Source organism: Egretta garzetta, unplaced genomic scaffold (genome assembly GCF_000687185.1).
Source record: "Egretta garzetta isolate BGI_Z169 unplaced genomic scaffold, ASM68718v1 scaffold612, whole genome shotgun sequence".
Classification (NCBI taxonomy): Eukaryota; Metazoa; Chordata; class Aves; order Pelecaniformes; family Ardeidae; genus Egretta; species Egretta garzetta.
In genome coordinates, this window is record NW_009259030.1 from 798,556 (window position 1) to 825,921 (window position 27,366).

Here is a 27,366-nt window from a genome sequence, read left to right on the forward strand (position 1 = left end):
GGCAGGGCTGCTCTCGATCCTTTCTTCCCCCAGCCTGTATTGATACTGGGGGTTACCCCAACCCAGGTGCAGGACCTTGCACTTGGCCTTGTTGAACCTCATGAGGTTCACACAGGCCCACCTCTCCAGCCTGTCCAGGTCTCTTTGGATGACATCCCTTCCTTCTGGTGTGTCAACCTCACCACTGTCCTGAAATAGGCTTCTAAAAATGTCTTTTTCTGCTGCGACAACAAAGGAAGCTTTGGTTAACTAGCTTGTATATTTGACTTGTAAACCTCTGGGGCAAGTTGGGATGTCCTGTGATGTGGTCCTGAGCATAGTGTACAGGAGAAAAGGGGGTGCAGCGCACGCCTCCCGCCCAGCTGCACCTCCAAGCGCTCCACTGCTGGGACTTGTTGCCTTGTCTGGACTGTTATTCTTCCTGAGACACCAGGGTCACCAGCTCAGGTACGGCATCCCACCAGCATGCCCGTTCTGCTTCCCAGCTCTGCATGGCTCTGCCGTGTGGATGCAGCAGCGTGCCTGGGGCTGGGAGCTGCCATGACCCGTCCCTTCCCTTCCCCAGCACTCCAGATCTGAAGGTAGGAGGAAGGCTAGGAGTCATGTAAGGTCAGCTGCAATTTCCAGGGGAACAATTTGTGTTTCTGGATGTGTTCATGATGATGTATGAGTAACAGGCACCGTCTCTTTTGCACGCAGCATCCATTCAGAGCCGAAGTTAAGGTAAAGGCAGAAGGCCGGGAGCTCATCTTGGAACTGGAGAAAAATGGGTAAGTGTGCTTGTGTCTTGCATTGTGGTCTCACTAAAATAATGAATAAGGATTACGGTGAAGTCAACAGGAAAACCTCCACTGATTTCAACAGGGTTTTGATAAAGACAGGATGAGGAAGTCCTTTTCTGGGTTTCAAGGTTATTCCAGGTCTGAGTCCCCACTGATGTTAATCAGCCAAGCAGTGCTGACTGTAACAGAGCTTTGTCAGCAAAAAGCAGATGGTGACCTGACCCTCAGTGTGTAAACTTATTTTTGCATCATAATTCTTACTACATTAACTAGAAAATGTTGCTGACATGAAGAGCACTGTTTACCAAATGGCTCAATGCTTTAGAGTCAGTGTGACTAATGAGGATTTCATTTGCTGTGATCTGAAGAGGTCCTGCTCCGTTTCCTAGGAGAAACAATGTGACAGTTTCAATTCCATTAGTGCCTTTCGCGCTAAAGTAGACTGAAAAAATGCTTTTGCGTTAACTGAAATGCAACCCCCTCTCAGGCATGATACAGCAGTGCTGTGTGATAGCATAGGGCGTGATGTGTATTGAATTCAGCTGAAGCTGCAGGAGATTAAGGTAGGTAGAAGGATTCTGGTCTGGAGGCTGCTCCAGAGGCTCTCTGCCCTGTGAGTATATTAAGTTTCCAGTGGTGGAACAGCAGCTGGAAATTTAGCTGCAAGAAGCTTGTCTTTTGCTAAGCAGTCCACTTGCACTGTTGGAGTTTTATTTATTTTTTAAATGGGTCTGAAGATTTATCTATGGAAACACGACCAAATGTTTGTCTACTTGAATCAGTAGGAGTAATAACCTTGGAATAATGACCCTGATTATATTTTAAATGTATTATATGGACATCCCAACCACAGAGCTTGGGGGCTCAGCTTTCCTCCTGAAAGAGTGAAGTGTCAGAAGGTCTTAATTAGTTCTGATGGCAGTGTGTAAACCTAAGTGATAATCAGGGCGTTCGGGAGGAAAACCAGATTTTTCTTGGCACTGTCTGCAGTAAAGACTGAATTCTGATGGCTGATGAAAGGCAAGTACGTCCGGCGAGGTGTTTGCTGTAATAGGCCACTTAAGCTACTGGGAGTTTCAGTGCTGCAAAAGCTGGACGCATTTCCCAGGCAGTCACGCACCTCTGTAGAACTAAACAGAAACAGCTATAAATTCTGTGTGTTTTAGCATCTCTCAGCTGGGAAAATAGCGAAGTGGTAGAAGAGACCTGGCACCATAAGCACTGCTAACTCAGTCCTGTCTAATGCAGGAGAAATAGCTGTGGCTGATGACAGGGTCAGCAATGCCAGTCTCTGAACTGAACCTGGAAGCAATGCAACTGCTAACGCTGCCAGGGGTCTCCTTCCTGGTGGAAGGACTGTCAGGTCTTGCATATTCCGTAGTCACTATGCAAAGGTGCCTTTATTTCTGACACAGTAGAAGCTGGCAAGAGCAAGGAGCCTCGCTGAATTCATCCATTTGTGCTCTGAGGATGATGACGTAACCTCCAGGTGCCTTGCGGGAGCGGTGCTGTGCTATTTCCAGTGCCGGCAAACTCATTGCTGGTGTTAGTGCAGAATTATAATAATAGAAGGTCTCTATTGTGTTTATTTCCTGAAATGCATTTTCCCTCATTGAGAGGTATACACACAAGCTTAAGCGTGCGCACACACTTCCGCTGCGGGATGAATCGCCTTGCTAGGACTGATGAAAAACAGCAAGTGGTTTGGAGGTTTTTATTTTTATTTTCTGTGGAAAATGCAAGTGGTTCACAGATAGCAGTGCTTCACGTGGGAGTCTCGCCAGGCTTCAAGTTCTTTATCAAGAAAGGTGATGGCACGATCCCAAAATGGGAGTCTGAACTTGATTAGATGAGGGGCTCTGGAGAGCCACCACTTTTCAGAGACTTGTGAAGGTGCAGAGGTAGTTTAGAGACACTCAAATTAAAAGGGAAATGATGAAGCAAACAAAAACATGAAGTCCCTGGGAGCCCTGTGGATGTTGTAATTATCAGCATCTGTAGAGCACTTCTAAGTTGATGAAAACTGTTTCTCCTTGTCAAAGTGTGCTGTTGAGGTGGAGTCCAGCCCAGCCTCTTGGGTTCCTGCTTCTCAGCCTGGGGCTGCTCCCCAACACCCCAGAGGAGCTCACCACTGCTGTTGCTTATCTTACAGGGGAGCCTGAGGCTCTAGCTGAGGTTTCGATACTGAGTAGTTGCAGTATCGGGGACTTCTCTGAAGGGTTTTTGGGCACCCAGGCAGCAGAAGAGAAGTTGGAATCCCCCAAGTGGGAAGCATCCCTTCAAAGCTGTCTGAAACTTTGGCTGCTCCTGGTTTCAAGTTCACATGGAAGTGGGTATAACAGAATTGCAGCTTTAAGGAAGGTACTTTGGGCTTTTTAATTTAAAATGAGTCCCAGAGTTCTAGGTCACTTAATTGATCCAGTTTAGATGAGCCTGTGGAAACCAGCTTTGCTGCCGAGGTTGGTGCTCTGCTCCCCCTCTGTCCCCAGGCTCAGCACAGGGGTGTGAACGCACCCACCTGGCTCCTGTTGGCCTCTCGTAACCATCTCCCTGCCTCCTGTTGCTTGAAGAAAGCACGAAATGAATGGCATCAGCAGGGTTTGATTGGGATGTGATTTACCCAATGTTTCCAAAACCTAGAAAGGAAATAGGACAAGTTAGTGAAATGTGGATTAGGCAGCCTTCTTACACATTTGCCACTCTCCTTATGGCGAGCCAAAGCTGATAAGAATATGAGCTTGCTTTGAAGGGGGGGGAGGAAGTAATAATGTGTACAGCTTTAGTAGGGATGCGTTAGCTTTGAAAGAAATGTGCTGTTTTCAATCTGTGGAAGAAATGTTCACACCCAGCCTGTGATCTCACGTTCCGTATGAAAAGGACATTGTGTTCATCCGCAGAGGTAAAACGCATAAATTATTGAGAATGTTTCTTTAGAACTGTGTGCAACTCTGTATTTTGCAATAAGCTCAGCACACCTCTGAGTCTGGGTTAGCAGTTAACATCATATTGCGTTATCTCCTGTTCAGGGGTTTGATAAGAAGGCAGAACTGCACTGTAGTTCCAAGCAGAGTTCACAACACTGTTTAACATTTCTGAACAATGACAAAAATATGTCCCCCAAATGACTCAGGCTTGCTTTAAATGACTAAAACCATGTCCTGCAGCTGCAGGATTGGAAAGCTCAAAGCTGCGCAAACAACAAATATATGGAGAGATGCCTATAAAGCAGCTTTAAATTTGGCTAGGGCTTAGGAACGGAAGAATCTGAGTTGCAAACCCTGGATGAAAAGTGACTTTTAGAAGGCATTTGCATTTGTTAATAAAAAGCAGCTTTAAGCCAAGCAGGGAGGGGATGCTGAGATCCTCTGTGTGTGGCAGCACTGCCTGGTGTGAGCCTTTTCTTTCTAGAGAAGAGCAGAGCTTGTATTTGCACAACAGAAACCTGCATGGAATTTGTCTTCTCACCTGAGTGCAGGAAAAGTCTCAGCAAGACTTTCCTCCCTCTTCTCTTCCTCTTTGGGTCTCTCACAGGGAGAGCAGACTTGAGAAAGGCCATCTCAGCTGCAAGGGGCAGTGGAGGCTTCTCCAGGGGATGTCCCTGCCTGCAGGTGGATCCTGTGGGCAGTGTGGGGCACGGCTGTGTATTTTGGCTGCTGCCTGCCCACAGCAGCCATGGTGGTGTGGGGCGCTTGGTGGCAGAGCCCCAGTGGAGATGTGCAGCAACTGGCTAAGGACACTGCAAAGAAAGTCCAAAGCTCATCTGTTCTGACCTCAGGAGCAATCTAGATAGTTATTTTTAGGCAATTGGATCTGATAGGGACCAGTATCATTTCCAATCCCTTCTGGCCCCACCTGGGTAGGTGATGGGCACTCCAGCCCCACTGATGCTCTCAGGGGTGCGATAAGAGATCTGTATGTCTCTTGTATATCACTGTTTCCTGCTTTTGCTTATTTCCAAGGCCTCTTACACCAACCGAGTGAGGAAGAGGGGAGGTTGCTGCCCACCTCTAAGCAGGAAGGATATATGTGATAATTCCACTGATGGGCTACACCTCATCAGTGTCTAACGGGCTTCCTGCATGGGGAGGGGGTAAGGGTTATGTAAAGGAGGGAAATTGAGTTTATTCTGCTCTACTGTCTCTTGGAGTCATCAGAAAAAGAGGGTTGGGACCTGGAAAGTCATAGCTGCTTTTCAGCCTCCTGGTTCCCTTGGGATATTTGGTGATTTTTCTGTATGGGGCAGGGAGGAAGAGATGAGGAAATGAAGCCCTTTGCTCCCTGACTCATTATCAGCCAGTTTCCCATTTATTTTATTTCCTTTTTCTTCTCCAGGCAACTTTTATGGTTGCTGTTGATAAGCCAAGGGGCTATGTGACAAATTTTACTTGGGTCCTGTAACATGATTTACACAGTGAAGGTCGCAGATGATGCAGATGGCAAAGGGGATAGAGAGTCTTTAGCCTGTGATATTTTCCCAGTCATTACAAATAGCTAGTTTAGTTCCACCTCAATAGCTGGGAAGCACCTTTTTCCTTCCAAACTGATGCTGTTCACACAGTAAATGTTCTCAGATATATCAGCAAAGGCTCTTGAGGAAGGGAGCTTGAGAGCTCCAGGCTTTGTCTGGATGAAACTCACCAACAAAAAAAAAATTTGGATTTAATTGATTTTTATGAAGTGCCAGATTTTGGCTGGAGGATTCCAGAGAGGTGAAATCTCTGATTTCCCACTAGTGGTGGATACAGAAAGCAGGCCTGCCTGCTCATGTGTTGACTGTGTTCAAGTTGGGGTCACCTTAGGTTTTGATAATAAATTCTGACTTTAGGGAACATATAAGTGTCTGGGAGGTAAGGGGCCGAATTCCCCTTCTTACCCTACTTGGATCCCACTGAGAGGCAATGGAGTAGGACCACAAATTGTAGATGGAAATCTGACATCTAAGCTTTCTTGGGAGAGCCAATTCTCTCCACCCCCAGATGCTGGCAGCCTAAATGGACAGATTTATTGTGATTTGAGGAAAGGGACAGGGGAAGAGATGTAAAAGATTGCAGGCTTCACTTTTCTTGGTCTGACAACTGAAAAATTAAGAGTTGATGTTTCTCACGAGAGCTTCATGGGCCATTTAGCTTTTGTTTTCTGGGAGGAAATAAAAAATGTTGGTCTCCTTGATACTCACGGGTCCTTTTAAATTGGCAGCTGTTCATGCAGACTACCCGCTCTGTAAAATGAACCCAAACAAAGTTGCTCATGGGACCAAATTATAAAAAAATCCTTCTTGTTCCAATTAGCAAGAGCATCAGTGTGCTGCTGGGGCCTTCCCAGTGCCCATGGGTGATCTCTGGCTGGGGGAGCTGAGCACGTTCGCAGTGGTCCCCTGGGACCGAGGGCTCTGAGCCCCTCCGAGACTTCTGCTAACAAGTGATGTTTCACAGGCGAGAGAAAACTGCTCCCATTTATCAGGAAAATAGGGGTGAGGTTCTCCAGAGCAGCTGGGAAATGTGCACTCCCTCAAATGAACGTGGTCATACAAAAAAGGCCCCAGCTTTCCTTCTGCTGTTTGGGGAGGGTTTGGGTGTGCTGTGCCCCTCTCTCCAGCTGCTTTTCTGCTCCTCTGGGGTGGCTGGATGAGCTGGAGGCCATGCTCTTGTGCTGTCCCCAAGTGCCACAGGGGCAGCTGCCCGCCGAGAAGCTGGGGTTTGCCCCACGCTCTCACCCTGCCTCTCCCATTGAATACCATTAGCTTACATGCAAAGTATGTGACCCTCCCCGGCACGGCGTCTCAATGTGGTGAAACAGAGCCACGCTGGCTTATAATGTCGGCTCTGCACGGCAGGGCCCTTCCAGCAAGCCACACAGCAGCATGGGGAGGAGGGTTTGGTTTCAGACAATGATATCATTGACAGGCTGGAGCAGGACCAAGATCACTCCATGTCGGTCATCAGCAGAAACAGTCTCAAGCCATCTGTACATTATGGCACCAAGCCACTCTTCCTTTGTTTGGCTTCCTCTCTTGTATTTAACTCTGCTCCCAAGGCTTTCTGGGGAACAAATCCTGCCAAGAGCAGGCTCTTCCACCCTGAGCTGGATGCTGAGCTGGGTCTCGGGGAACGACTGATCTTGCCGAAAGCTGGTTGCTGTTGGAAAGGTGTGAGGACTTCTCTAGAACATCTTGAGTGCTCTTGTGTGGCTTAGCCTGGCCTCAGACAGCCTCACGTGGCTGCAGCTGTGACCAAGGTTTAGCAAAGGAGAGTGCTCCCATCTGAAAACAGCTTTTCCTCCTTCATCAATTCTTCATGCTGATAACTCCTCTAATGGTGGACTCTATGCTGCTTTTTAGGAAGGTGATGTGTGCCAGTTGCCTGACTGGAGCTCACAAGCCTCTAAATGCTGTTATTTTTGCATCCAGACTTTTGCAGCTTCATCTGGAGCTGCTGGAGAGGTAGTCACTGAGACATATAATGTAAAAGAGAATAAAGATCAAATAGTGCTGTTTTTTCCAGGCTTTCCTTCTCCAGCAAGGAGGTGAGCTCTGTGCTCCTCTGGAAATGCTTTGCAGCGCTGAGCTCCCCTGGAATCAGCCATTCAGCCTGGCGGTGATGCTGTCCTAAAATGATGGCAGGAAAAGGCCACTGCTAAGGTTTTGGGGTACATGCATCTCCTTAATCTCACCTGTTTATCCAACAACTGGTACACGTGGAGAAGAGGGATAAGACTAGCTAATAACTTAGGTGCACTCTGAGATGGAAAGAAGGCTTCTTTTCTATTTATTTACAGTTTGGTGGAAAGCTTGATGCTACCTGAGGAAGTAAGCTGGGCTGGGAATGAGCTTTCACAGCCTCTGAAGTGAGATAGCACCTCAAGGGTGTTGCAAGATGTCCTGTTGTTTTTCCTCTTTCCTCACTGCCCTCCCCACCGCACACCGTCTGATGCACTGTGATAGCCCTTCTCAGCAGTGCTGCAAGAGCCACGAGGCTCCCCTGTGTTAAGGCAGGGAAGGGTCTTCAAAAACAGACTGTTTCAGCTCAGAGTAAGAAGCTGGACCGATCATAGGGAGTCTACAATGTAGGATAGGAGCCAACTGGTGGAGAGAGGCTAGAAAGTCATAACATGGCACCACTCAGCCAAATGATGCATGCTTTGAGCTCAGCAGCTGCAGAAGCATCCCTGAAAATTCAGGCAGACCTCTCAGCTCCTTAATCCACACTAAAAGGGGCTAGAGCCTGATTCTGCAGGTAGGAAGAGATGTGCACACGCCATGTGTTGTGTGGCATCATCCTGTGCCCTGAAACATGGTGTGCCAGGAGCTGGTGCTCAGCATTGCCCAGCTCGGCACTGGGGTTGGGCAGCAGCGCTGTGGGGCTGGACAGGAATCAAAGCACCAAGGCATTTTATAAAATAGCTATTCATAGTGAATGCTTTCCAAGAATAAAGGAGCAGGAAGAAAACATAAGAATGCTTGTTTGGGAATGAAACAAGTAGGCTGTGCGAGCCTCAGCTACTGGAATCCATGGGCTGGTGTCTAATTTTGACTTTAGTAGCACTGGACAGATGCACACTGGTTTAGTGTCTGCTTTCGACATGACAGTCTCTAACACTGACCATACCTGCCAGAGCACATTGCTCAAGGCAATTTCCTGTGAGTTAATGCAATCTGTTGATTAAACATTTGTTCCTTGCAGCCGTGTGCTGAGCAAGCTGCTGCAGTCAGGGGGATGAAGGGAGTTATTTTCTGTGGGATGGTGCTGCTGTGCTGATCTTCAGTTTACAGATCCGAGATAGCTGGATGCAGCAATCTCACCTTCTGATCACTGAAAGGATGTAGTGGTGAGAATTAACACATCAGAAAGAAACAAAAGGAGCTTTCTGGTCAACAGTGAACTTTGAAAGTGAAGATAAAAGCTGTTGTATTCCCAACATCAAATGCATCAAATCAACAGTGGCACACAGTTCTGTCTGACACTAAGCCATCAGGTGTCTGAGCCCTTGGATGCCAGATGGGGGAAGGACTTTCAAACATGCTGATAAAAGGTTGTGTTTCGTGTTGCTCTGACCCAATTTAATTAGGTATCACAAGCACCCAATCCCTAATTCAAACAGAAGCTTTTAAGGTGGCTTAGACCTGACTGCTACATACCAAAAACCAAGACAGATGGAAAAATCTTTGGGGTTGCGTCCGATACAGCTTTCTTCAGCCAGCCTAAAGAAATCAAGCAAAGAAAAGAGGAAAACTTTTTCTTTCTTGCTTTTTTGCAGATCATAGTTCAAAAATCTGGTGCATGAAATACATTAAAGAGGGATGCAGAAGGACTGAACTGCAGCTGCAGCATCGCTGGCATCGCATTGCCCAGGATGCACATGGCAGCCTCGTGGCATGGCCAGTGCAGCGCTTCGGTGGCCTGGCAGCACCGTGGGGCTGCTGCAGAAGTGTGTGCCATAGATGGGGCATATTCTGTGATCCTGCTCCAAATTATTGGAAGTGTGCCCATTGTTTTAAAAAACTGTTTTCAACCTACATTTTACTGCTGCCGAGATGGACACAGGATATGACCTTCTGGGTTTGGCCCAGATTTTGACTTGCTGTACTTTTGTACATCACTGTTTAGCAAATGCAGATGTTTAAAAAGGGGAAGGCTGTTTCTTCTGGAACCAAATCAAACCACTTACTATTCAGTGCACAGGAGCGCCTTTTATAGACTTTTGGTTTAATCCTGTGCTGAAGACAGGGAGAATATTGTCTATATGAGGATGAGACAAACAAATTCAAATTAGGGAATCAGCATTTTCCTAGGACAAAGATGTGAATTGGCTTCTGGGCAGATGTTGAAATGCAGAGGCAGATTGGTTTATAATTGTGCTCAGATTGGGGCACTGGAGAGAGTCTGGATTTGAGCTGAGAACTCACTCCAGTGCCCAGATGTATCCTGAGCTGGCCCGTGGTGTGCTTGGTATGGTGGACTCGGTGCGCTGAGTCTAATCCCAGGATATCTGGGGCATGACTTTGCAGTAGTAAAGGAAACTCCACTCAGAGTCTTTCACTCGTTAAAGCAGGATGATGATGTTGAGTTTCCAATGTTTTTTTTTCAAGTCCTCATGTAAAAGTTGAATTGTTCACTTGCAGCTGTTGGAAGTCGATCTCTTGTGCCTGATCAAACTCAGGGGCAGGCTCTCCTTTATTATTTTAATTTAATAAATAGCTTGAAAGACTGCTTAGGAAGATGGCTCGCTGCACCCTCTCAGAAGTGGGTGGGTTCCCCAAGAAGTGCTCAGCTCCTGCCAGGGCAGCAGATAGATGGATGTGGCACCTTCTGACCCTCTGCCACCACAGCATGCTCCACACAGGGAAGCGCAGCCTGCGGCGCTGGTCCTGCAGCAGCTCGGGTGGCTCCTGTGCCATCCCAAAGCCATTAGCCGCTGCCTCCCTGGGGACAGCCTGTTAACAATCGCAGGCAGAAAGGGCTGTAGCTCTCGGCTGGTGTCCCCCAAAATCTGTCTCATGCCTGCTCTCTCTGTGTATTGCAGTCGTTTCACACTGCAGGTAGCAAACAGCAACTGCCCCAAGTCCACAGCAGTGGTGCACAGCAACAGGAGCATTTACACTGGCTTCAGAAAGAGCTGCATCTGGCTGACCTTCTAACATACCTAGGAAGCAGAAATACAGGTCTAAAGAAACGTCTCACTGTAATTTTTCCTTTTCTTTTTTCTTTTCTTTCCCCCTCCCTGTATCTGCAGCAACCTCTTTGCACCAAGCTACACTGAGACTTACTACAGCCAGACTGGACAGCCCCAGACCACCTCTCTGACCCACGTGGTGAGTCCAGCGAGCGCCTTCCCTCCTGTGGTGTCCAGGGGAGACCAGGGAGGGGGCCGGAGGAGAGGGTAACCTTCTTTCTCCAGAGCCTTTCTTCGAGGCCATGGGTCTCCTGTAAGCTGAAGAGGAGGGCGATCTGACTTTCTGCCCTGGGGGGGGTTCCAGCAAGAAAGTGTCTCCCTCCCACAGCAATGGGGGACTTCTTACTGTTTTGCCTAAGCTCTGATACGAGAGCCCAGGTCAGCCTCGAGCATTAGTCCCCTCTCTCTGGGTGCTGGGGAATCGTTTATTCCTTCTGCTTCTCATCCTCTTGCTTTTAGTTTTGCCACTGGGTACTCCATTCTGGGGATGTTCCCAGCCTTTGTGAAAACCAGCCCGTGTAAGCTGGCTCCTGTTCAGTAAAAATTCCATGAATTACGGATCTCACGCAGGCCTTGGCTGACTCTCTGCTGCAGTGACACAAAGATGGGCATTGGTCGCGATGCAAAAATAAGAGATAAAAACCCCATGAGATCATCTTTACTGATACTGCCCCGGGGCGAGGGGAAGGGATGTGATGAATATGTTGGCGTTTCTGCCCCAAAGCCTCCTTGTCCCTGCAGAGGCCGCCTTTGTCTTGCCAGCAGCCCCCAGACGGGGACTTCCCTGCTGCCCATGGCGTCACCCTCTCTGGGCTGAAGGCACGTCCTTTGGGGCCTGACCCGGGGCCAGCTGCCATCGATAGGCAGCTCCCGTAACAGGCAGAAAGCTTTGGGTCGGCCTTAATGCTGCAGCCATCCGAGTTGCTTCCTTGGGGATTCAAAGCTCTTAATTTTTACTGGCAACAAGGAGCCGTTTGATGCATTTGCACAGGCCATGCGTGGCAGCTGAAAGGCCAAATTTCGATGCAGACTCGCAGAGATCTAGTTACGATAGTCAACTGCCAAATGCAGTGGAAAGAGACTGATTACTGGAATACCAGCAGCACTCAATGTGGGACTCAGTGATGCCTAAATATAGCATACATCCATCCCCAAACTGCATTGTCAACCCTGCTCCCCTCTTCTTTTCCAGGACCACTGCTTCTACCACGGGGTCGTGCGGGGCTGGGAGCGCTCCAGCGTCACACTCAGCGCCTGCAGGGGGCTGCGGTAAGTGCCTGGAGATGCTGGGGCTGCAGGAACGCCTCTGCTCAGCTCCTCAGCATGCTGCCACGCACGCTCGGCAGCCCGGTGGCTCTATTTCTTTTGGGGCAGATAGACCTGTTCTCAAATGTCACCCAGCCAAGGGTCCTGGGCATAAAAGGGAGTATGTCAGGGGAAATGCAGAAATTTGGCTATCATTAGTAACCGTGGCTTCTAGCCAGCCTCTAGACTCCTTCCCCCTTTGTGCTGGCAACGTGGGCTCGTGCAAGGAGTGAGTTTAGCTCAATAGACCACCGGAGCCACAACCTCTCCTTAGTGACTCAGGGCTGCATCCCTTACAGAGACAGGGCCAGGACTCGTCATGCCCCAGCCCAGTTCTCTACACTAATGCAGAAACCTGCTCTTTCTCCCAGTCTCTCACACCTGACAAGTTTTTGTGTGTGTTTTGGGGCAAAGTCTTCAAGTCTGAGCTTCCTCCCGGGTCGTCAGCCCCGCTCTCTGCTTTCTCCCTGGGTGGCGCTGGGGTTGTGTGTGTTATGCATTTAAAACCTTCGCTTTGGTAGTAATGGAGTCTTTGGCAGGAAAAGGCGGTCTCTATCCTCAGCAGGAGTAAATGAAATGGCGTGTTGCGACCAAGGCGCTGCATTCATTTACACCAGCTCAGAGTTTGTTTCCAAAACACCACATGGGCTTTATTGATGTTAGCGGTCATCCGCTCTCGAGCGCCGATTGGAAGCTGTGCTGGTGGGACCGGCTCCAGCCAGGAAACAGCCCATGCCAAAGCAAACCTGAGACATCTTCAAGTGAATGTAGCACAGGCCAAAGAGCCCAGTGAGATAAACAGGACAGAGCAGCCACCTGCGGTTTACCATAAATTATCCAAAAGCAAAAGTAGTCACAGGGGTGCCTTTCTTCTGTCAGCCTGCATTTTCCTGGGCTCTGCCTGCCTAGCTGCAGAGGAGACAGAGATGTCTCCTTGATGTGCACATGTGGTGGCGTTCCTGCACCCCACCGCTGTCAGTGGTAACTCCTTGATGTCGTTTTCTAATTGCCAGGAAGGCACAGGAGCTGAGCACACGTGGCTGTGTTCACCCTGAGCCTTCACAGGGAGGCATGCTGCCCATCAAGCCATGCATCTTCTAGTGGGCATCAAACATGGGAGATTCCCAGCTCTCCTGGCTCCCAGCTCTCCTGGCTCTAACACGCTCATTGAGAAAACCAGAACCGTGTGGCTATGTGCAAGTCCCAGAGACTGCCGTGGTTTTTTCTGTTGACAAAGTCATCACATTTTTAGGTCAGTTCTGTTAAAGTCCACTATCTTCAGTTGGTTGAAAAGCTTCCACTGCCCCAAAGGAAGAAGCTGTACTGTAAAAAAAAAAAAATCAGCACTTCTCATGTTAGCGTTGTTGCAGCACATGCTCCAATAGCCCCTTAATTGAATGTCTGAGACTCGCTGAATAGATTTTAATATAGGCAAGCTCAGGGCTTCCCCCCCTCTGAACTCAAAATATTCCTGTCCTTTTTATTAATGAACCGAATGGCCTGGTAGGGATAAGTGCTTTGCCAGGGTCAGATGGGAATTCAGTAGCAGCAGAAGGATTTGTCTCCGGTTGCTGTGATAGTAATTAACTTTCCCTTTTATTGCTTCCTGTTTGAACAGAGGACTTATCTTATTGAGCAGCAATTCCAGCTATATCTTAGAGCCAGTTCCCAACAGCCCAAACCAGCACTTGATCTACAGGTTGGACAACCTGAGGTTGCAGAGAGGAGCCTGTGGCTACCAGGGCACTGGGGACGCAGCCAAGGACTGGCTCAGGGACTTCACGACTGGGATGAAACCATCTCGCCAGAGGGTGAGCAGGGCTCAAACTGGGTCCATGCATGATGCTCCAAATTTCCCACCTGTTCCAAGCCTGAGGAGCCTGCTGTTCTCTGGGAGCGTAGCTCAGACAGTGAAATGAAGGAGAATATTTAAGGTCTGTAGCAAGCTGGTTGCCAAATAATGGCTCCAGCAGGGAAATAAATGAGTGTTGGGGACCACTGTGTAGCATGAGGAACTGGGCTGTAGCTGTTCCTGCACAAATCTGTGCATTTGATACCTGAACAAATGGGTGGGCTGAGGACCGGACAGGCACGTGGGCACTTGCTGTAGCTAAACTGACTTGGTAGCTACAAGTCAATCACATCTAAAGGTCCCTGCATGTGATGGGGTGGGGCGAATGGGCAGTGAAAAGCAAACTGGGAAAAATGGCCTATATGTATGTTTTGTGAAGAGTTTCTTGGGGGATACTGGGGAAATAACCTGTGTTGCGGATGCCACAGGTGAAACGGGAGACTCTGCAGTCTACGAAGTATGTGGAGCTTCTGCTCGTGGCTGATTATGCAGAGGTAAGAAAAGGGATGCTGTTTATACCAACTGGGTGCTGGGCCCAGAGCGAGCATCCTGGGGTGGGGAGGGCAGCTGGAGATCAACAGGTTTCCTCTTGCCATCCTGATGGTCCTACCCTACCAGCAGGCAGGGAGAGCTCTGTCTTGGTCACTTTTGTCCTAGCAGCCATTGGTTGCGATTTGGTTGAAGGGCTAGGGTTGGGGTCGGTCCTTGCCTCCCAAGGTACCAGTGGTTAGCTCTGGTTACCAATGGGAGAGACTGCCTTCACCCCAGGGTGACTTTGGGGTTTCCAGGAGCGACGTGCTTGTAACTCTGCAGTACAGTTAATCTCTAGAGAAGATAACTGTGATTATCCTCTGCTCTGAGCTGGTTGTGGATACATAAATAGACATGTTCAAGGCTCTAGATCATAGAATAGGGCTGGAAGAGACCCAGTGGAATCAGCGATCCCTCCCCCATCCCCAGCCTGGACAGCATGCCAGATGTACTTACTGACAGTGCAAACCACGCAGTGTTTTGCTGATCATCTAATCTCCAGCACAGATGGGAGTCAGGCTGGTCCTATTCATTATTTACAACTTGAAACTCCAATAGTGAAAGCCACGTAGTGTTCTGGGCTATAATTTATTCTGGACAAAACTAAAGAGGCAGAACCTATTTCAGCCCTCTCTGTTAGGCAGCAGGATACCAGGGAAACTATAAGAAAACACATTATACCCAGGAACTACCATATGTTCACCATTTCATTAGACGAGCTGGGGTAGACACCCTTGCAGTGTCATCATTAACTGCTCTTGCTGCCTCCCTCCCTAGAAGAAAAGTCCCAGGTTTTGTCATCTGGTAAACAAAAATCTAAACATTTTGCAACTTTAAGTCTTTGAATCAAACAGTTTGATAAAATTAACTCATTAATTGCCAGGTGGTTTAAATAGGCAAATTTGTTGGATGAGTGAGATGCATCCCCCATTCGTTGGATGAGTGAGACGGGATGACCGCTGTGGCAGCCTTGACCTCAAACATGAAGTTATGTTACCATATATTTTACCTGGCAAATTTGTCAGTTCTGTGTCAGCCCCTGGCTCTGGGGGCTCTTGAGAAGTTTGGGTTGCTCCACTGAGTTACTACCACCTCTGGAGTAGCATCGCTGCAGTGGGATGACAGGAATGAATTCTGAATATGCATGTACGGCTTATAGTCTGAGGTACAGGGAAGGAAAGCTTTTAGGCTTCACCTGATAGTCACCTTCTTATTCCCAGAGTAATGTGGCTTGTTTTAACACATTTCAGCTTTTCCTAGTTGCCTTTGTGCTGCCTGACGTGTTCATTTTGTTCAGTTTCAGAAGCATCACTTCAACATTGAAGCAACAAGGCTTAAATTAGTGGAGGCTGCTAATTACGTAGATAAGGTGAGATCAGGTGTGCGTGAACTGAGGAAAGCAAAGCCCAGATCATGAATTCTGAGGATTAATTGTGACAGAGGAAAACTGCCTTCCTGGGAGAGAGAATAATGTTCCAAGCTGTTCTCCCCAGTGCCTTGGGGAGTGGAGAGCATCTCACAAACAATTCTGCTGTTGGACATCAGGGGCAGGGTGGGGGAATCGCCATTCCTTACCTTGGGACCAGCACAAGCATCTCTGTGTTTTAATACATCTCTATATTAACTGTGTTACCTAAGTACTGCTTTTTGACAAGGGGCTAAGGTGTTCACTTCAAATTGTAGAAATCTTGGCAAGTAGAAGTGAAGAAGCAGCCTTCAGAGGTCATCCTTGCAGTGGTATCCACTGCTGCTGAAGTAAATGTCACAATGTTTCAGATCTCTACTCCCTTCATACCCCCCTTCTCCCCTTAAACTCTTTCCACCGCTCCCTTCAACCCCTGTCTGTGAAGACTTGCCCTGTTTGTACCAGATGTGGGCAGCAGATTACTTCCTTCCTCTTTTCAGGAATTTTGCCATATCTAAAGATAAACATGATCTCAGTTGCCAGTCCTTGTTCTTCTCGATAGATAATATCTCTGTCATTCATTTAAAAAAGAAAGTTCAGCATTTCTAGTTCTGAGTTTAGGTTTGTGGGTGGTGCACGTTCCTCTCTGCAGAGCTGCGGTGCTAAGCTGCAATGCATTTCCATAGAGAACATCTTCTCTGGACGCGTGTGTCTGTAGTAGCATTTAGCAGGGTTTATATACAAGATTTAAATGACAGTAAAATAAATTAGTGGTGCTCATTTTGTCATCTCTTTTCTTTCCTATATCTTAGTTTTACAGATCCCTGAATATCCGGATTGCCTTGGTGGGGCTGGAGATCTGGAGTAATTGGAATAAATGTGATGTAACAGAGAACCCCTACTCCACCCTGAAGTCCTTTCTGGCTTGGAGTAGCAAGGAGCGAGTGCACAGAAAACACGATAACGCCCAACTCATCACGTAGGTTTATTTCTCCTGAAATAACCTGTTTCGAACAAGTAGTTTGGGTGGATGAGAAATCAGTATGTGAGATTATATGGTTCTAAGATTCAGAGTGGCAGATGTATGTAGTGGCTGCTCAGCCAGCATTAAGCTCTGGGCACCCAGAGCATGATCACCTTAGGAAAAGTGGAGGTCCCAGTCTATGCAGCAGTCTCAATACACAAGCACCAAAGTGCATCGGCTTTACTGTGTGTGTGTATCACAGGCAGCTGCACGTGATCTGTCACAGCTATATGTACCATTTCAAGAAAATCTGAACCACAAGCAAGGCCTGTAAAGGGAAGCTAAGCCCTCTGCAGAAAGCATTTGCTCCTAACTCATCCCTCTGAGGCACAGGGGACAGGGTGCTGGGAGCCAGCTGAAGATCTGTGCCTCATCCTACTCATCTCATTAGGGCCAGTAGCTATGGCCAGCAATGCAGATGTCATTGGAAGAAAAATTTTCAGCAACTCTTAGATGTCCTTACTTCTCCCATGGTAATTCACCCACAAGTAAGTAGTGGCGAGTCAGAGGAGAAACCCATAGGACTGAAATGCGGCGAGGCAGTGCCTTTTCCCTTGTTGTCTTTGTCTGGGATTTTTTTTCCCCTTTAACATTACTGTATTTTGCCTTCACCTAGTCATGTCCTGAGCACAATTTCCAAGGCTCCCCTTTCAGAGATGCCAGCAAGGATGGTGCAGGATTCCAGCTCACCAGGCAGGAGCCAAGCGTAGCTGCACCTCAGAGGTGTTATCTAGTACTCTGTCAGATCCCTGAATCCCAAGCCAGCAAATAGCAGGCTTAAGGTAAATTAAGTATTCAAAATGGTAACCAAATAAGGATCCAGAAATAGTCTTTTCTGTGCTTGTTGCAAAGCTCAGAGGGAGTGCTTTTTGTCACCAGACCGTTACAAAATATAGGACTGGCTTTTTGGCCCATAAAACAAAGTCGTAGCCTAAGAAAAATAGGTCTTAAGGCTTTGTAGCTCTGCTGTAATGTCATGTACTTGAAGACATTACTAAAGAAAATGTGTTCACCTGACACTATACAATATGTATAAAGCTGTAGAGCACAGGATGCATTTCTCTGCCTTGCCTTCTCAAGCGCCTTGGTGCCATTTCATGGTCTTTCTGGGTTGATTTTAGGGGTATGCCCTTCCAAGGAACCACAGTAGGCCTGGCTCCTGTGATGGCCATGTGCTCGGATTTCCAGTCAGGAGGAGTAAACATGGTAAGTAATTGCTAATACCTAATAAGAAGTTTCTCGCCAGCGGTCGATACATAGAATAGACACCTCCTAAAGTCCAGGAAGAAAATATTTCCCATGAAGGCCTCTAGCTCACCTGCTCATAGGCAGGAATACCTTCAGGAGATATTTTCTACGTGTGGTAATGAAAAGTGCCGCTTACCCCATTGGCTCAGAGGTGCACAGGACAGGCACAGGTAAAATGCTGATGTGCCTCTTTGACCTTGCACAGGATCACTCTGATAATGCCATTGGTGTTGCTGCTACCATTGCCCATGAGATGGGACACAATTTTGGCATGAATCATGACTCAGATGGCTGCTGTACTACCCCTGCAGAAGATGGAGGCTGCATCATGGCTTCTGCAACTGGGTGAGTTTGTCTTACAGGGTCTCACGGAGAAATGCAAAGGGCTTTGTTACAAGAGCTTTGGTGGAGTAAGAGCTAGAGATGCAGGCTAAAGGTGGGTCTGTTGCTGCCTGTTGGAACCAGCGTGTTTATAGAGAAAATACTGCTGGGCAAATGCTGGCTCATGTATCGGTATCAATTTGCTAAATTCCCAATGAACTTACTGTGCCTGAGCTTGGCTTTAGCTAATGTAGGGACCTGGCAGCATTTAGGGGTGGAGCTCTAAACTGTCTGGTAAAAAGGAAAATTTTGCTGTCTTCTGTCCTGAGAGTCTGTCTCAGGACCCCTCTGACCAGTTGTCTCTGAGTTTGTGCTTCCCCCTGTATCCTACCAAATGATACATCATCCTAAAGCAAGTTCAGTGCATATATGCACCCATCCTTCTGTAAAACCTGGACTGCCTATTGCCAGCAGGTACGGAGAAACGAGGGGTGGCCAGAACATGTGTGACCTTGGCATGTAGAGGTTTACGTGGGTTTCATTCGTGTGACACACAAGATGCACAGATAGTTGACAGGGTTTCTAAAGCATCTCATGCAAAAGACAACATGCAGTACAGTGTGGTAAAGAGAGGAAAAAGGATTTCTTCAGGCAAGAACTGATTTTATTAAAAGGCACAGCAATAGAATTATATTTCTAAGTCAGAAGACATGAAACCAGATCAATTGCTTGTTGTCTTAAGAATACTGTTTGGTTTCAGTGAGCCACGGCAAGCCTGGGTCTGAAAGGGAAGAAATAGCTAGCTTTGAGAAAAAGGGGAAGCGAGAGTGACTCTGGAAACCCACAGGGATTCCAGAGCTCATTCTGGATAAGGAACCACGACAGCTTCCATGTTTCAGTCACGTAAGGGTATCAGCTGACCCATTCACTTAAAGCTACATTTGCTGTTTCCTCAAGCCTTCCTCCTTGGGGTTTAGCAGTTTTTAACAAAATTCTTTCTATTAGATACCTTCTTTTATGTGAATGATTTCCTTCAAATAAGGAAAAACGTTTAGGTGAGGAGTTAAGCATTGGCACACAGGTAGAGCCTGCAGTACGCAAGATGTACTCACACATGCATGGGCGTGAACAGAGCGCACAGCTTCAAGCATTGTAGCAGTGGAAATTAATAGTTCGTGTAGCAGAAAATATTCACATCCTTCACAGTGAGGCAGTAGATAGGAAAAGGGAAACGTTATTTTTGTCAGTTAAATTCACAAGCAGTTATTTACAATCTGACTGCTGTATTCTTAGGCTTGTTCAAGCAGAGCTGGGGATAAGCCACAGCTTCGGTATTGAGCAGGTAAAGGCAGCCACACTTGTCTGCTGACAAAGTCAAGGCTAACTCAACAGATTTCATTTCAATAAAGTTTGTTTTTTAAGGCCATTATATTACTAGACAGTCTTGCAGTGCAAACACCTTATTTTCTAATGTAATCCAGGTGGATCTGATTTTGAACACACACACAGAATCATGATCCACTTTTGCACAATCTCAGAGCCCTCAGAGAAGGACTTGTGTCCTTTGGCACTTGTCAGGATTTGCATGTGTTCACTTTTTGGTTCTCTAAACCATTGCCCAAGTCCGTCATGATGTTTTTGTACTCTGTCTGTATTCAGGCACCCATTTCCCAAGGTGTTCAACCAGTGCAATAGAAAAGAGCTGGAGAAGTATCTGCGATCTGGTGGAGGGATGTGTCTCTCCAATATGCCGGATACCAAAAAAATGTATGGTGGGAAGAAATGTGGAAATGGCTACTTGGAAGAGGGGGAGGAGTGTGATTGTGGAGAGGCAGAGGTAATGATTATTCAGATCCAACCATTTGGGGTTTAGTGGGACACAATGATTTTATTATGTATTTTGCAAGTACAGCTATATGATATGTAAACAGCTTTTATTTGTGCAGGAGATATGCATACCTTCTGTGTGTGTAAATGCATATACAATGTAAATCAAAGTTGTAAAGTATCATGTCTAACTAAATTCACAGTATGTGGTACAGTGCATCTCAGAACTCAGGGCGATGAAAATGTCATTTGAAAAAGAAAAGACAAAGTGATCTTAGATGTTGCAGTTTCATATATAAGTTCACTTCACCTGTGGCTTACCATTCTTGGTAAGGATGGGGCTTCTCTTAGCACTGCATCTCACTTCTCCAAATCCATGCTTTGGCTAATAAGACAAAAGGGAGCTGGAACCAGCAGCCCAGGCTCACTAATGAGCACAGCCTGCAGTATCCAGTCAGTCCGACATAGGATACAATTAGGCAGTACTGGAATTTGGCACAGGCAGGGTATCATGCACATACTGAGGGAGGAAGGCTGTTACTTTGCTTGCATGTAATTAATCATAGAATCATCGAATGTTTGGGGTTGGAAGGGACCTTTAGAGGTCATGTAGTCCAACCCCCCTGCAGCGAGCAGGGACATGTACAGGAACAGATTAGTGCCAGCCTCACACTTGGATGCTCGGGCGCGTTCTTGTCTTGAACATCTGCCTTGTAAACTCCCCTGCATCTCGCTGTCTTCCAGGAATGCAATAACCCCTGCTGCAACGCCAGCACCTGCTCCCTGAAGCTGGGTGCCGAATGTGCCCACGGCAGCTGCTGTCATCAGTGCAAGGTGGGATCTCTGGCTTTTCCTAAGAGGGAAGAATGGTGGTGGAAGCGTCAGGCTGAAAAATGGAGGGGAAAGGGGAGCAAACACAGCCAAACGTGGAGTTCAGCTCCTCACCTGCAAGCAGCATGGCCTGATTTTTAGGTACAACTGCTATGAGTGCCATCAAGCTGGTGGGGTTGTTTCTTCCAGCCGACTAATTCAGTTGACTCCTGTGATAAGATGGGCTGTGAATGCTGCTGGAATGAAGTCGCACTGCTTCTCTTAAACACTTAGGGGTGGGATGAATAAGTATGAATATTTCTCTCCTTTGGCTCTAGAAGAAATCTAGACAGAGCTCTCAGAGCAAACGCTTCCTCTGGGGATTAGGCTGGATGCTATCTTTGCTCTGAACCCTCTTTTCTGGGATGCAATTGAATTCCTTTAGCCCAGGTGCTTGCTGAAGAAACACTAGGAAAGAGGATTGTATGTGTGTGACCACTATAATTTTAAATCTCAGCAGTCCTCGTAGAGGCTGGTTAAAATGTGTTTCTGATTTTGGAGCCAAAGATCTCAAGTTTTGACAAGAAATGAGCTCAAAAATGATCATAGGAAAACATTTCTCTTAAGCTCATTTTTGTGTTTGCACATTGACCTATCCTGAGCATGTGGAGGGTAATTTTCCAGGAATCCACCTGGACTCAGCCCTTTCGCAAGAGACTTGGAAAACCTCCCAGATGTGTGCATGCCCTTCTGTTCTCCATGTCCATGGCGGACAGGACAAGAATGAACTCGGTAAACTTGTAAGCAAGGGAGACGTAAGTTAGGTGTTAAGAAAATATCTGCAGCAGAAATGACAGGCAAACACTGAAACAAACTTCCCAAACATGGAGGGGTTTGAAAACACGTTACACAAACATCTGTCAGAGGTGGCTTAGGTAAATCAGATCTTACCCTAGGGTAGAGTGAGATGGATCGGTGTCCCCTTGAGATCTGGCAGCCTTATTTTCTGTGCATGATCTCATTGCTACCTGGGGAAGGGATCCAGTCATTAATTTGATTCTACACAGTTCACCCAGTTAATGAAGTTAGAGCCATTTGGATCACTGCTGACCTCAAAAAACCTAAGACAAGGTGGGTGAAGGTCTGCAAGATTTTTTCTTATCTACAAGGAGACATTGTGCAGACATGGAACCACAAAGGAGCCAAGCAATAATTCAATTTTTTTCCCTTTGTATCTTTTTAGCTGATGTCTCCGGGAACTCCCTGCAGGGAAAAATCGGGACTCTGTGACCTCCCAGAATACTGCACTGGCGAGTCACCATTTTGCCCCCCCAACTCTTACCAAATCGATGGGGCTTCTTGCGATGGAGGAAAGGCCTATTGCTACAGCGGCATGTGTCTCACCTATAAAGACCAGTGCGTGCAGCTGTGGGGGCCTGGTAAGGACACCACTTGCAGTAAAATACCTTGTCCTTTGAGCAGGCAATATTATGTGGCACCCTGCTGTTATTCACCCTGTGTAAGGCAGTAGTGCCTTCCACACCCATTATCAGTGGCAAAGTCTGAGGAGTCTTTTCTCCTGCCTTGCTTGCTTGGAGGGGGCAGCAAATATTTCCCATGCTCAAACCATCCCAGAAAAAGAACAACTGAGTGGTTGGCATGGAGGGTGGATGGGCTGCCAGGCTCCACAGGAATCAGCCACCTGAGTCTTTTTCCATGCAGGAGCAAGGCCAGCACCAGACACCTGCTTCGAGAAGGTTAATGCTGCTGGAGACATCTATGGGAACTGTGGGAAGGACATCTACGGCAACTACAGAAAGTGTGAGATGAGGTAGAAAGCTGAGTTGCAGCCAAGAGTTGCTCATTGGAAAAGATGTTTTTATATATTACAAAATTATGGGCCAGTAGATAAAACTGATCTGTGCTTTGGTTTCACTCCTTCCCTCTGCCTTCTGGGAAACCAGCTGCATCCTTGATGGACTTAGAGCCCTTATGACTAAAGCTTTAAGTTTACCATTTCCCCTGCCTTTTGCATTTTAAAACATCTAGTTGATATTTTTTCAAATCAACAGAAGAGAGGATTTTCAAATCCATAACTTTAAATGTAGCTTTTAAACTCAGGCATAAACTTCTTAGTCTTATCTGTGATTTTGTTGAGGCTGGCCTGCCCATGGGGACAGTGAAATGGTACCATCAGTACCCATCAAACACTGTTGCTTGGGCCAGCTCTTGGGAGGTGCTTGCTCTTTTGCCATTGAACAATGACTCAACACTGCTGCTTTAATTTACATGCAGAGCTGATGCCTGCAAAACATTCAGCAAGCAAGAGATAATCACTTTAGCCTTTCCTTTGAAATCAGAGATGCTAAATGTGGGAAGATCCAGTGCCAGAGCTCTGCTTCCAAACCCCTGCAGTCCAATGCGGTGGCCATAGACACAACTATCCGCACACAGAGGACGCAGCTGAGGTGCCGAGGGACCCATGTGTACAGATCTGAGAGTGAAGAAAAGGAGATGCTGGATCCTGGCTTGGTGTTGACAGGAACAAAATGTGGGAGCCATCATGTAGGTACAGCCCTGCCTGTAGCGGCTTGGGGGAGGTTCACGGTATCACTTTTCCACCTGGGAAGTGCTTTGTGGTTATCAAGCCATTACTTTTCTATGTCTAATACCTTTCTAGGGGATTTTTATGTTTGTTAGAAAAATAATTTCTTAGAGGCTTCTGAGAAGCAATGGAAGAATACACACCCAAGGCCATACCTTAAGTCTTTGCCAGATGAAGTCTAGGGCCAGTGCTAAATCTGGGATTTGCTAGTTGGCTGAGGTTGTCTTGCTCAGACTTGCCACATGGGCATGGCCAAGCTATCGACTTCTGAGCTCCCTGATGTCTGTTAGCTGGCATTTAGGGTAGTGATTAAATATTTGCTTGGGAACCAGGTTAACTTCATGGCCTGTTGTTCTCTCCATGGTATTACTTGTATTGCCAAGGCACAGGGACCCCACAAATCACAAAATAACACAAGGCCATAATACGGTACATAACACTAAGAGCTAACACTGAGTTTTTGGATCCTTTCTCTGCAGGTTTGCTTTGAGGGACGCTGCCAGAACACATCCATCATCTTTGATTCTGAAAGCTGTAGCAAGAAGTGCCACGGGCACGGAGTAGGTGTCTTCCTTTTCATCTCCGTTTCAGACTGAAACAGGATGGGCTGCCATTCATCTGTGGATGGTTGTTCAGCTCAGTTCTGATACCATGCTTAGGTTCGCTCTGGACTTCTGCTTCTTGATTATTAATTTTCACATTCCTTTCATGTTTGATGCGTTTTCTGGTCCATGAGTATCCCTTTGGCATAGCATTTAAGGAGGTCTACAGGAAGAATATGAATTGCAATGAATGAAAAAGGTAGAAGGGGTAACCTTACAGAAAAATCTTCTTGGCCCAGTTTAGATTGAATTAAAAAAAACCAAACCAAAACAAAATCAGACTTACTGAGGGAAAAGTGTAGTAAAAAGTCATGTGTAGAACAGTTTATCCCAAACTGTGCTCTGCTGTGCCCCCAGGGGATGGAAAGAAAAGGCTGATCTTTCTGGCACAAAACATCAGCATCTCGCCATCCCCGTGGTCCAGTTAGGCAATGGAGAGGAGTGATAAATACAGCAGTATGCAGCAGTGTGTGCCTCCCTGAGTAGTTTGGGAGGCCCTGTGATGTACCCGATAGAGCAAGGTGAGTCCCTCGCCTTTTCATTCCCAGTCTGCTTCGTTTCCTACGATCCATGAAGCTGTCAATCATTTCCTACAGCTATTCCCCAGGACCAAATTAAATGCTACAATTAGCACAGGACATCCCTGATCAGAGGGATCAGCCCCCTCCTCCAGGGGCTGCCTAGACAATAAAACAAATAGTAATGGGCCAAGCAATAAACCTAAACAATAAGAAATCTTCACTGGATGGAAGGGAAGACTGTCCTTCAGTTTAGAGATAACAACAAGAGAAAGGCATCTCTAGATGCCGCTTTTCTCCTGAATCCAGGTTAGTGCCACTTCAGCTGAAGAACCTTTGTCTTTTGGAGAAAGGGAGAAATTCTGAGGAAATAAAAGGCACTTTCTATCCCTGAAAAGAAAATGTTTCCAGGCACTTAACTCCCTATTTATGCTAAATAAAGCTTCTTCTGTAGTGTTTTATCCATCCAGGGCTTAATTTTTTTAGCTTGCAGATTCTTTAGGAGCTGGCACTAAAGTCTCTGAGTCTTCCTGCCCCAGGTCTGCAATAACAACAAGAACTGCCACTGTGACCAGGGATGGGCCCCCCCGTTTTGCAACAAGCAGGGGAGGGGAGGAAGCTTGGACAGTGGTCCCCCCGTGCCCAAAGGTGAGTGGGACCAACTCTACCATGGTGACACTTCAGAAGGACTGGAGTTAGATTGGGAGCAGAGAGTTTTTCACTTAATTAACTCTACTTTCTTGCCCTCAGGCCCTTCAGCGGTCGCAGTAACTCTTGCAGTCCTGGCTCCCATTCTCCTCCTCATTGGAATCATACTTTTATTCTATTATCTGAAATGCTGGAATAAACTTGCCATCTGTTCTCTAAAGAAGACACCGCAGTTCAGGTAAATTGTCAGTGTTGTGCCTTGTGTGCTTGCATCCACCCCCTCTCGGTGCCAGAACAGAAGAGAAATTGCAAAGGTGGTGAGGAATATAACTACACCAGTTTGGTGTAGTCAGTATTTGCTTCTTTTTTTTTTTTGACTTCAGTTGAAATATAATAGAAAATACAGCAAAAAAAAAAAAAAAGGAGAAAACGTATAAAGGAAATAACACTCTCTTCTTTCTCTCCTGGTCAGTGACACCTCTGGAAATGGGCATGCCAACCCTGCCTTCAAGTTGAAGACCCCCCAGGAGCAGAGGAAGGTAAGGGACAGGGTCACCTTCCACCCCCCTGGGGGGAGATGCAACCACCCTGAGATGTGGGATGTGGTTCCCTCTCATGCTGCAATTGGGGAACGGATTTATCAAAGGATGGGAAAACCAGACAGACATACCCCATGACTGAAAGTCAGTGGGAGCTGAATGTAGCATCTAGTTCTAGCCATTTCCTTAAAGGTAGGAGCTCGGATTTGACCAGGCCTGTGTGGCCGCTTGTCTCTCTTGGTAGACGTTCTGTTACGTCCTCCTCTCAAAACTGTATAAATTGCAAACCCTAGGTTTATTTGCAAGCATCACTTCTAAGATAACACCTGAGTTACTCTGTTCTCTTGATTCCTATTTCTGCCTTGTGATCCCAAATTGTCCCAGTCTATCTAATCAACACCGACTAGATATATACAATGCATACTGGTGTTGCAGGCACTATTTTCTACTGTGTGGCTCAAAGACCTCATGCAGATCCTCAAAAATCTAGCAGAGTGAAAAGGTGGTTTGGAGTGGAAATACCTAACTCTAGGGATTTGTGGTTCTTCTGCACAGGTGATTGGCTTCCCTGAAATCCCATCAAAACCTCCTCCCCAGCAAGCTCCAGGGCTCCAAATAACCACACAGCAGCCATCTGCCTTCTCCACTGGCTACAGCTGTGGTGTGGGGCAGCCTGCTGGGCCAGCGTGGCCAGCAGCCACAAAGGATGTGTCCCGGCGGACGCCCCCGAGCAGGCCAGCGCCTCCGGCTCCCAAACCCCCCGTCTCTCAGGTACGGAGTTGCGCCACTGACCTGCAGATACGGTTTGATGGGGAGGTTTGTTCTCAGTGAGGCTGGTGAAGCCTCTCTAACCCTGGTGGGGGTGTTGGAGTTACCATGCTCGCTGGTGCATGTTCCATCTCACCAGAGGACAATTACTAGTGGTGCTCCTTGCTTTGTAGTGTAGCTGACAATGACCGTGCTGGGTGCTAGCAAGCACAATTGCTCTTAATTCAGGTCCCCTAATACCTCTGACCTGCACCTGAAGTCAGGTATCTTGGATGACAAAGCAGCATTCACTTTACCAAGGTCATCTAAATATTTTTTAGCTGCAAATCGAATAGATAATTTACCAGGAACAAAAGGACTGTACAGATTTTTCCCTAAGCAAGCCTAGCATAGCTCCTCTTACCATTTGGCATGTATTTGGCATGTATTTTATCTCCTGTGTTTCTTTCCTTCTGAGATTACCAGTCAGTGATAAGTCTGAGGTTCAGTACCGAGTACGGGATCTCCATTCCTTGGCATGATCCCCCAGGTATCTTGCATTTGGCCATTCCTGGACAAAGCCTCAGGAGCCTCAGACAAATTTTGATGGGGAGCAGCAACGGGACCTTTAGCATGTTGCATAGGCCACATTAGACTTATCCCAGACTGATCCTATCTTATGTGAGCATCCTTAGCCATGAGGTTATTTTGAGGGTTATAGGGAAAGGGCATTGATTTACTTCTTTTGCTGGCAATCACTCAGCCTGACTTAAACTCATTTTACCAAAATATTTCCCTACTAGCGTTATTAGGTTAGGGTCAGCAAAGAAGCAAAGGGCTCAGTTACAGGGGGTAGCAGGAGGCTGGCTCCCAGGCAGTCTTTCTCTATATCCTTCAGACGAAAACAACCCCAAAATATTTCAATGGATAGGA

General features: G+C 47.0%; 1 protein-coding gene across 1 annotated transcript in view; it reads left to right on the plus strand.

Annotated features, from left to right (window-relative positions):
- Window positions 1-666: 666 nt before the first annotated feature.
- The window catches only part of ADAM19 (ADAM metallopeptidase domain 19), a 31,132-nt gene continuing 4,432 nt past the window's right edge, over window positions 667-27,366 (plus strand). The window contains exons 1-19 of the mRNA XM_009634723.2: window positions 667-770; window positions 10,512-10,590; window positions 11,644-11,720; window positions 13,375-13,567; window positions 14,037-14,102; window positions 15,437-15,508; window positions 16,357-16,523; window positions 17,690-17,774; window positions 18,022-18,161; window positions 19,797-19,974; window positions 20,709-20,798; window positions 22,018-22,213; window positions 22,497-22,605; window positions 23,135-23,339; window positions 23,859-23,939; window positions 25,039-25,147; window positions 25,250-25,385; window positions 25,620-25,686; window positions 26,242-26,457. Coding sequence (XP_009633018.1) covers window positions 667-770; window positions 10,512-10,590; window positions 11,644-11,720; window positions 13,375-13,567; window positions 14,037-14,102; window positions 15,437-15,508; window positions 16,357-16,523; window positions 17,690-17,774; window positions 18,022-18,161; window positions 19,797-19,974; window positions 20,709-20,798; window positions 22,018-22,213; window positions 22,497-22,605; window positions 23,135-23,339; window positions 23,859-23,939; window positions 25,039-25,147; window positions 25,250-25,385; window positions 25,620-25,686; window positions 26,242-26,457 — 2,370 coding nt within the window. The remainder of the gene's footprint in view (window positions 771-10,511; window positions 10,591-11,643; window positions 11,721-13,374; window positions 13,568-14,036; window positions 14,103-15,436; window positions 15,509-16,356; window positions 16,524-17,689; window positions 17,775-18,021; window positions 18,162-19,796; window positions 19,975-20,708; window positions 20,799-22,017; window positions 22,214-22,496; window positions 22,606-23,134; window positions 23,340-23,858; window positions 23,940-25,038; window positions 25,148-25,249; window positions 25,386-25,619; window positions 25,687-26,241; window positions 26,458-27,366) is intronic.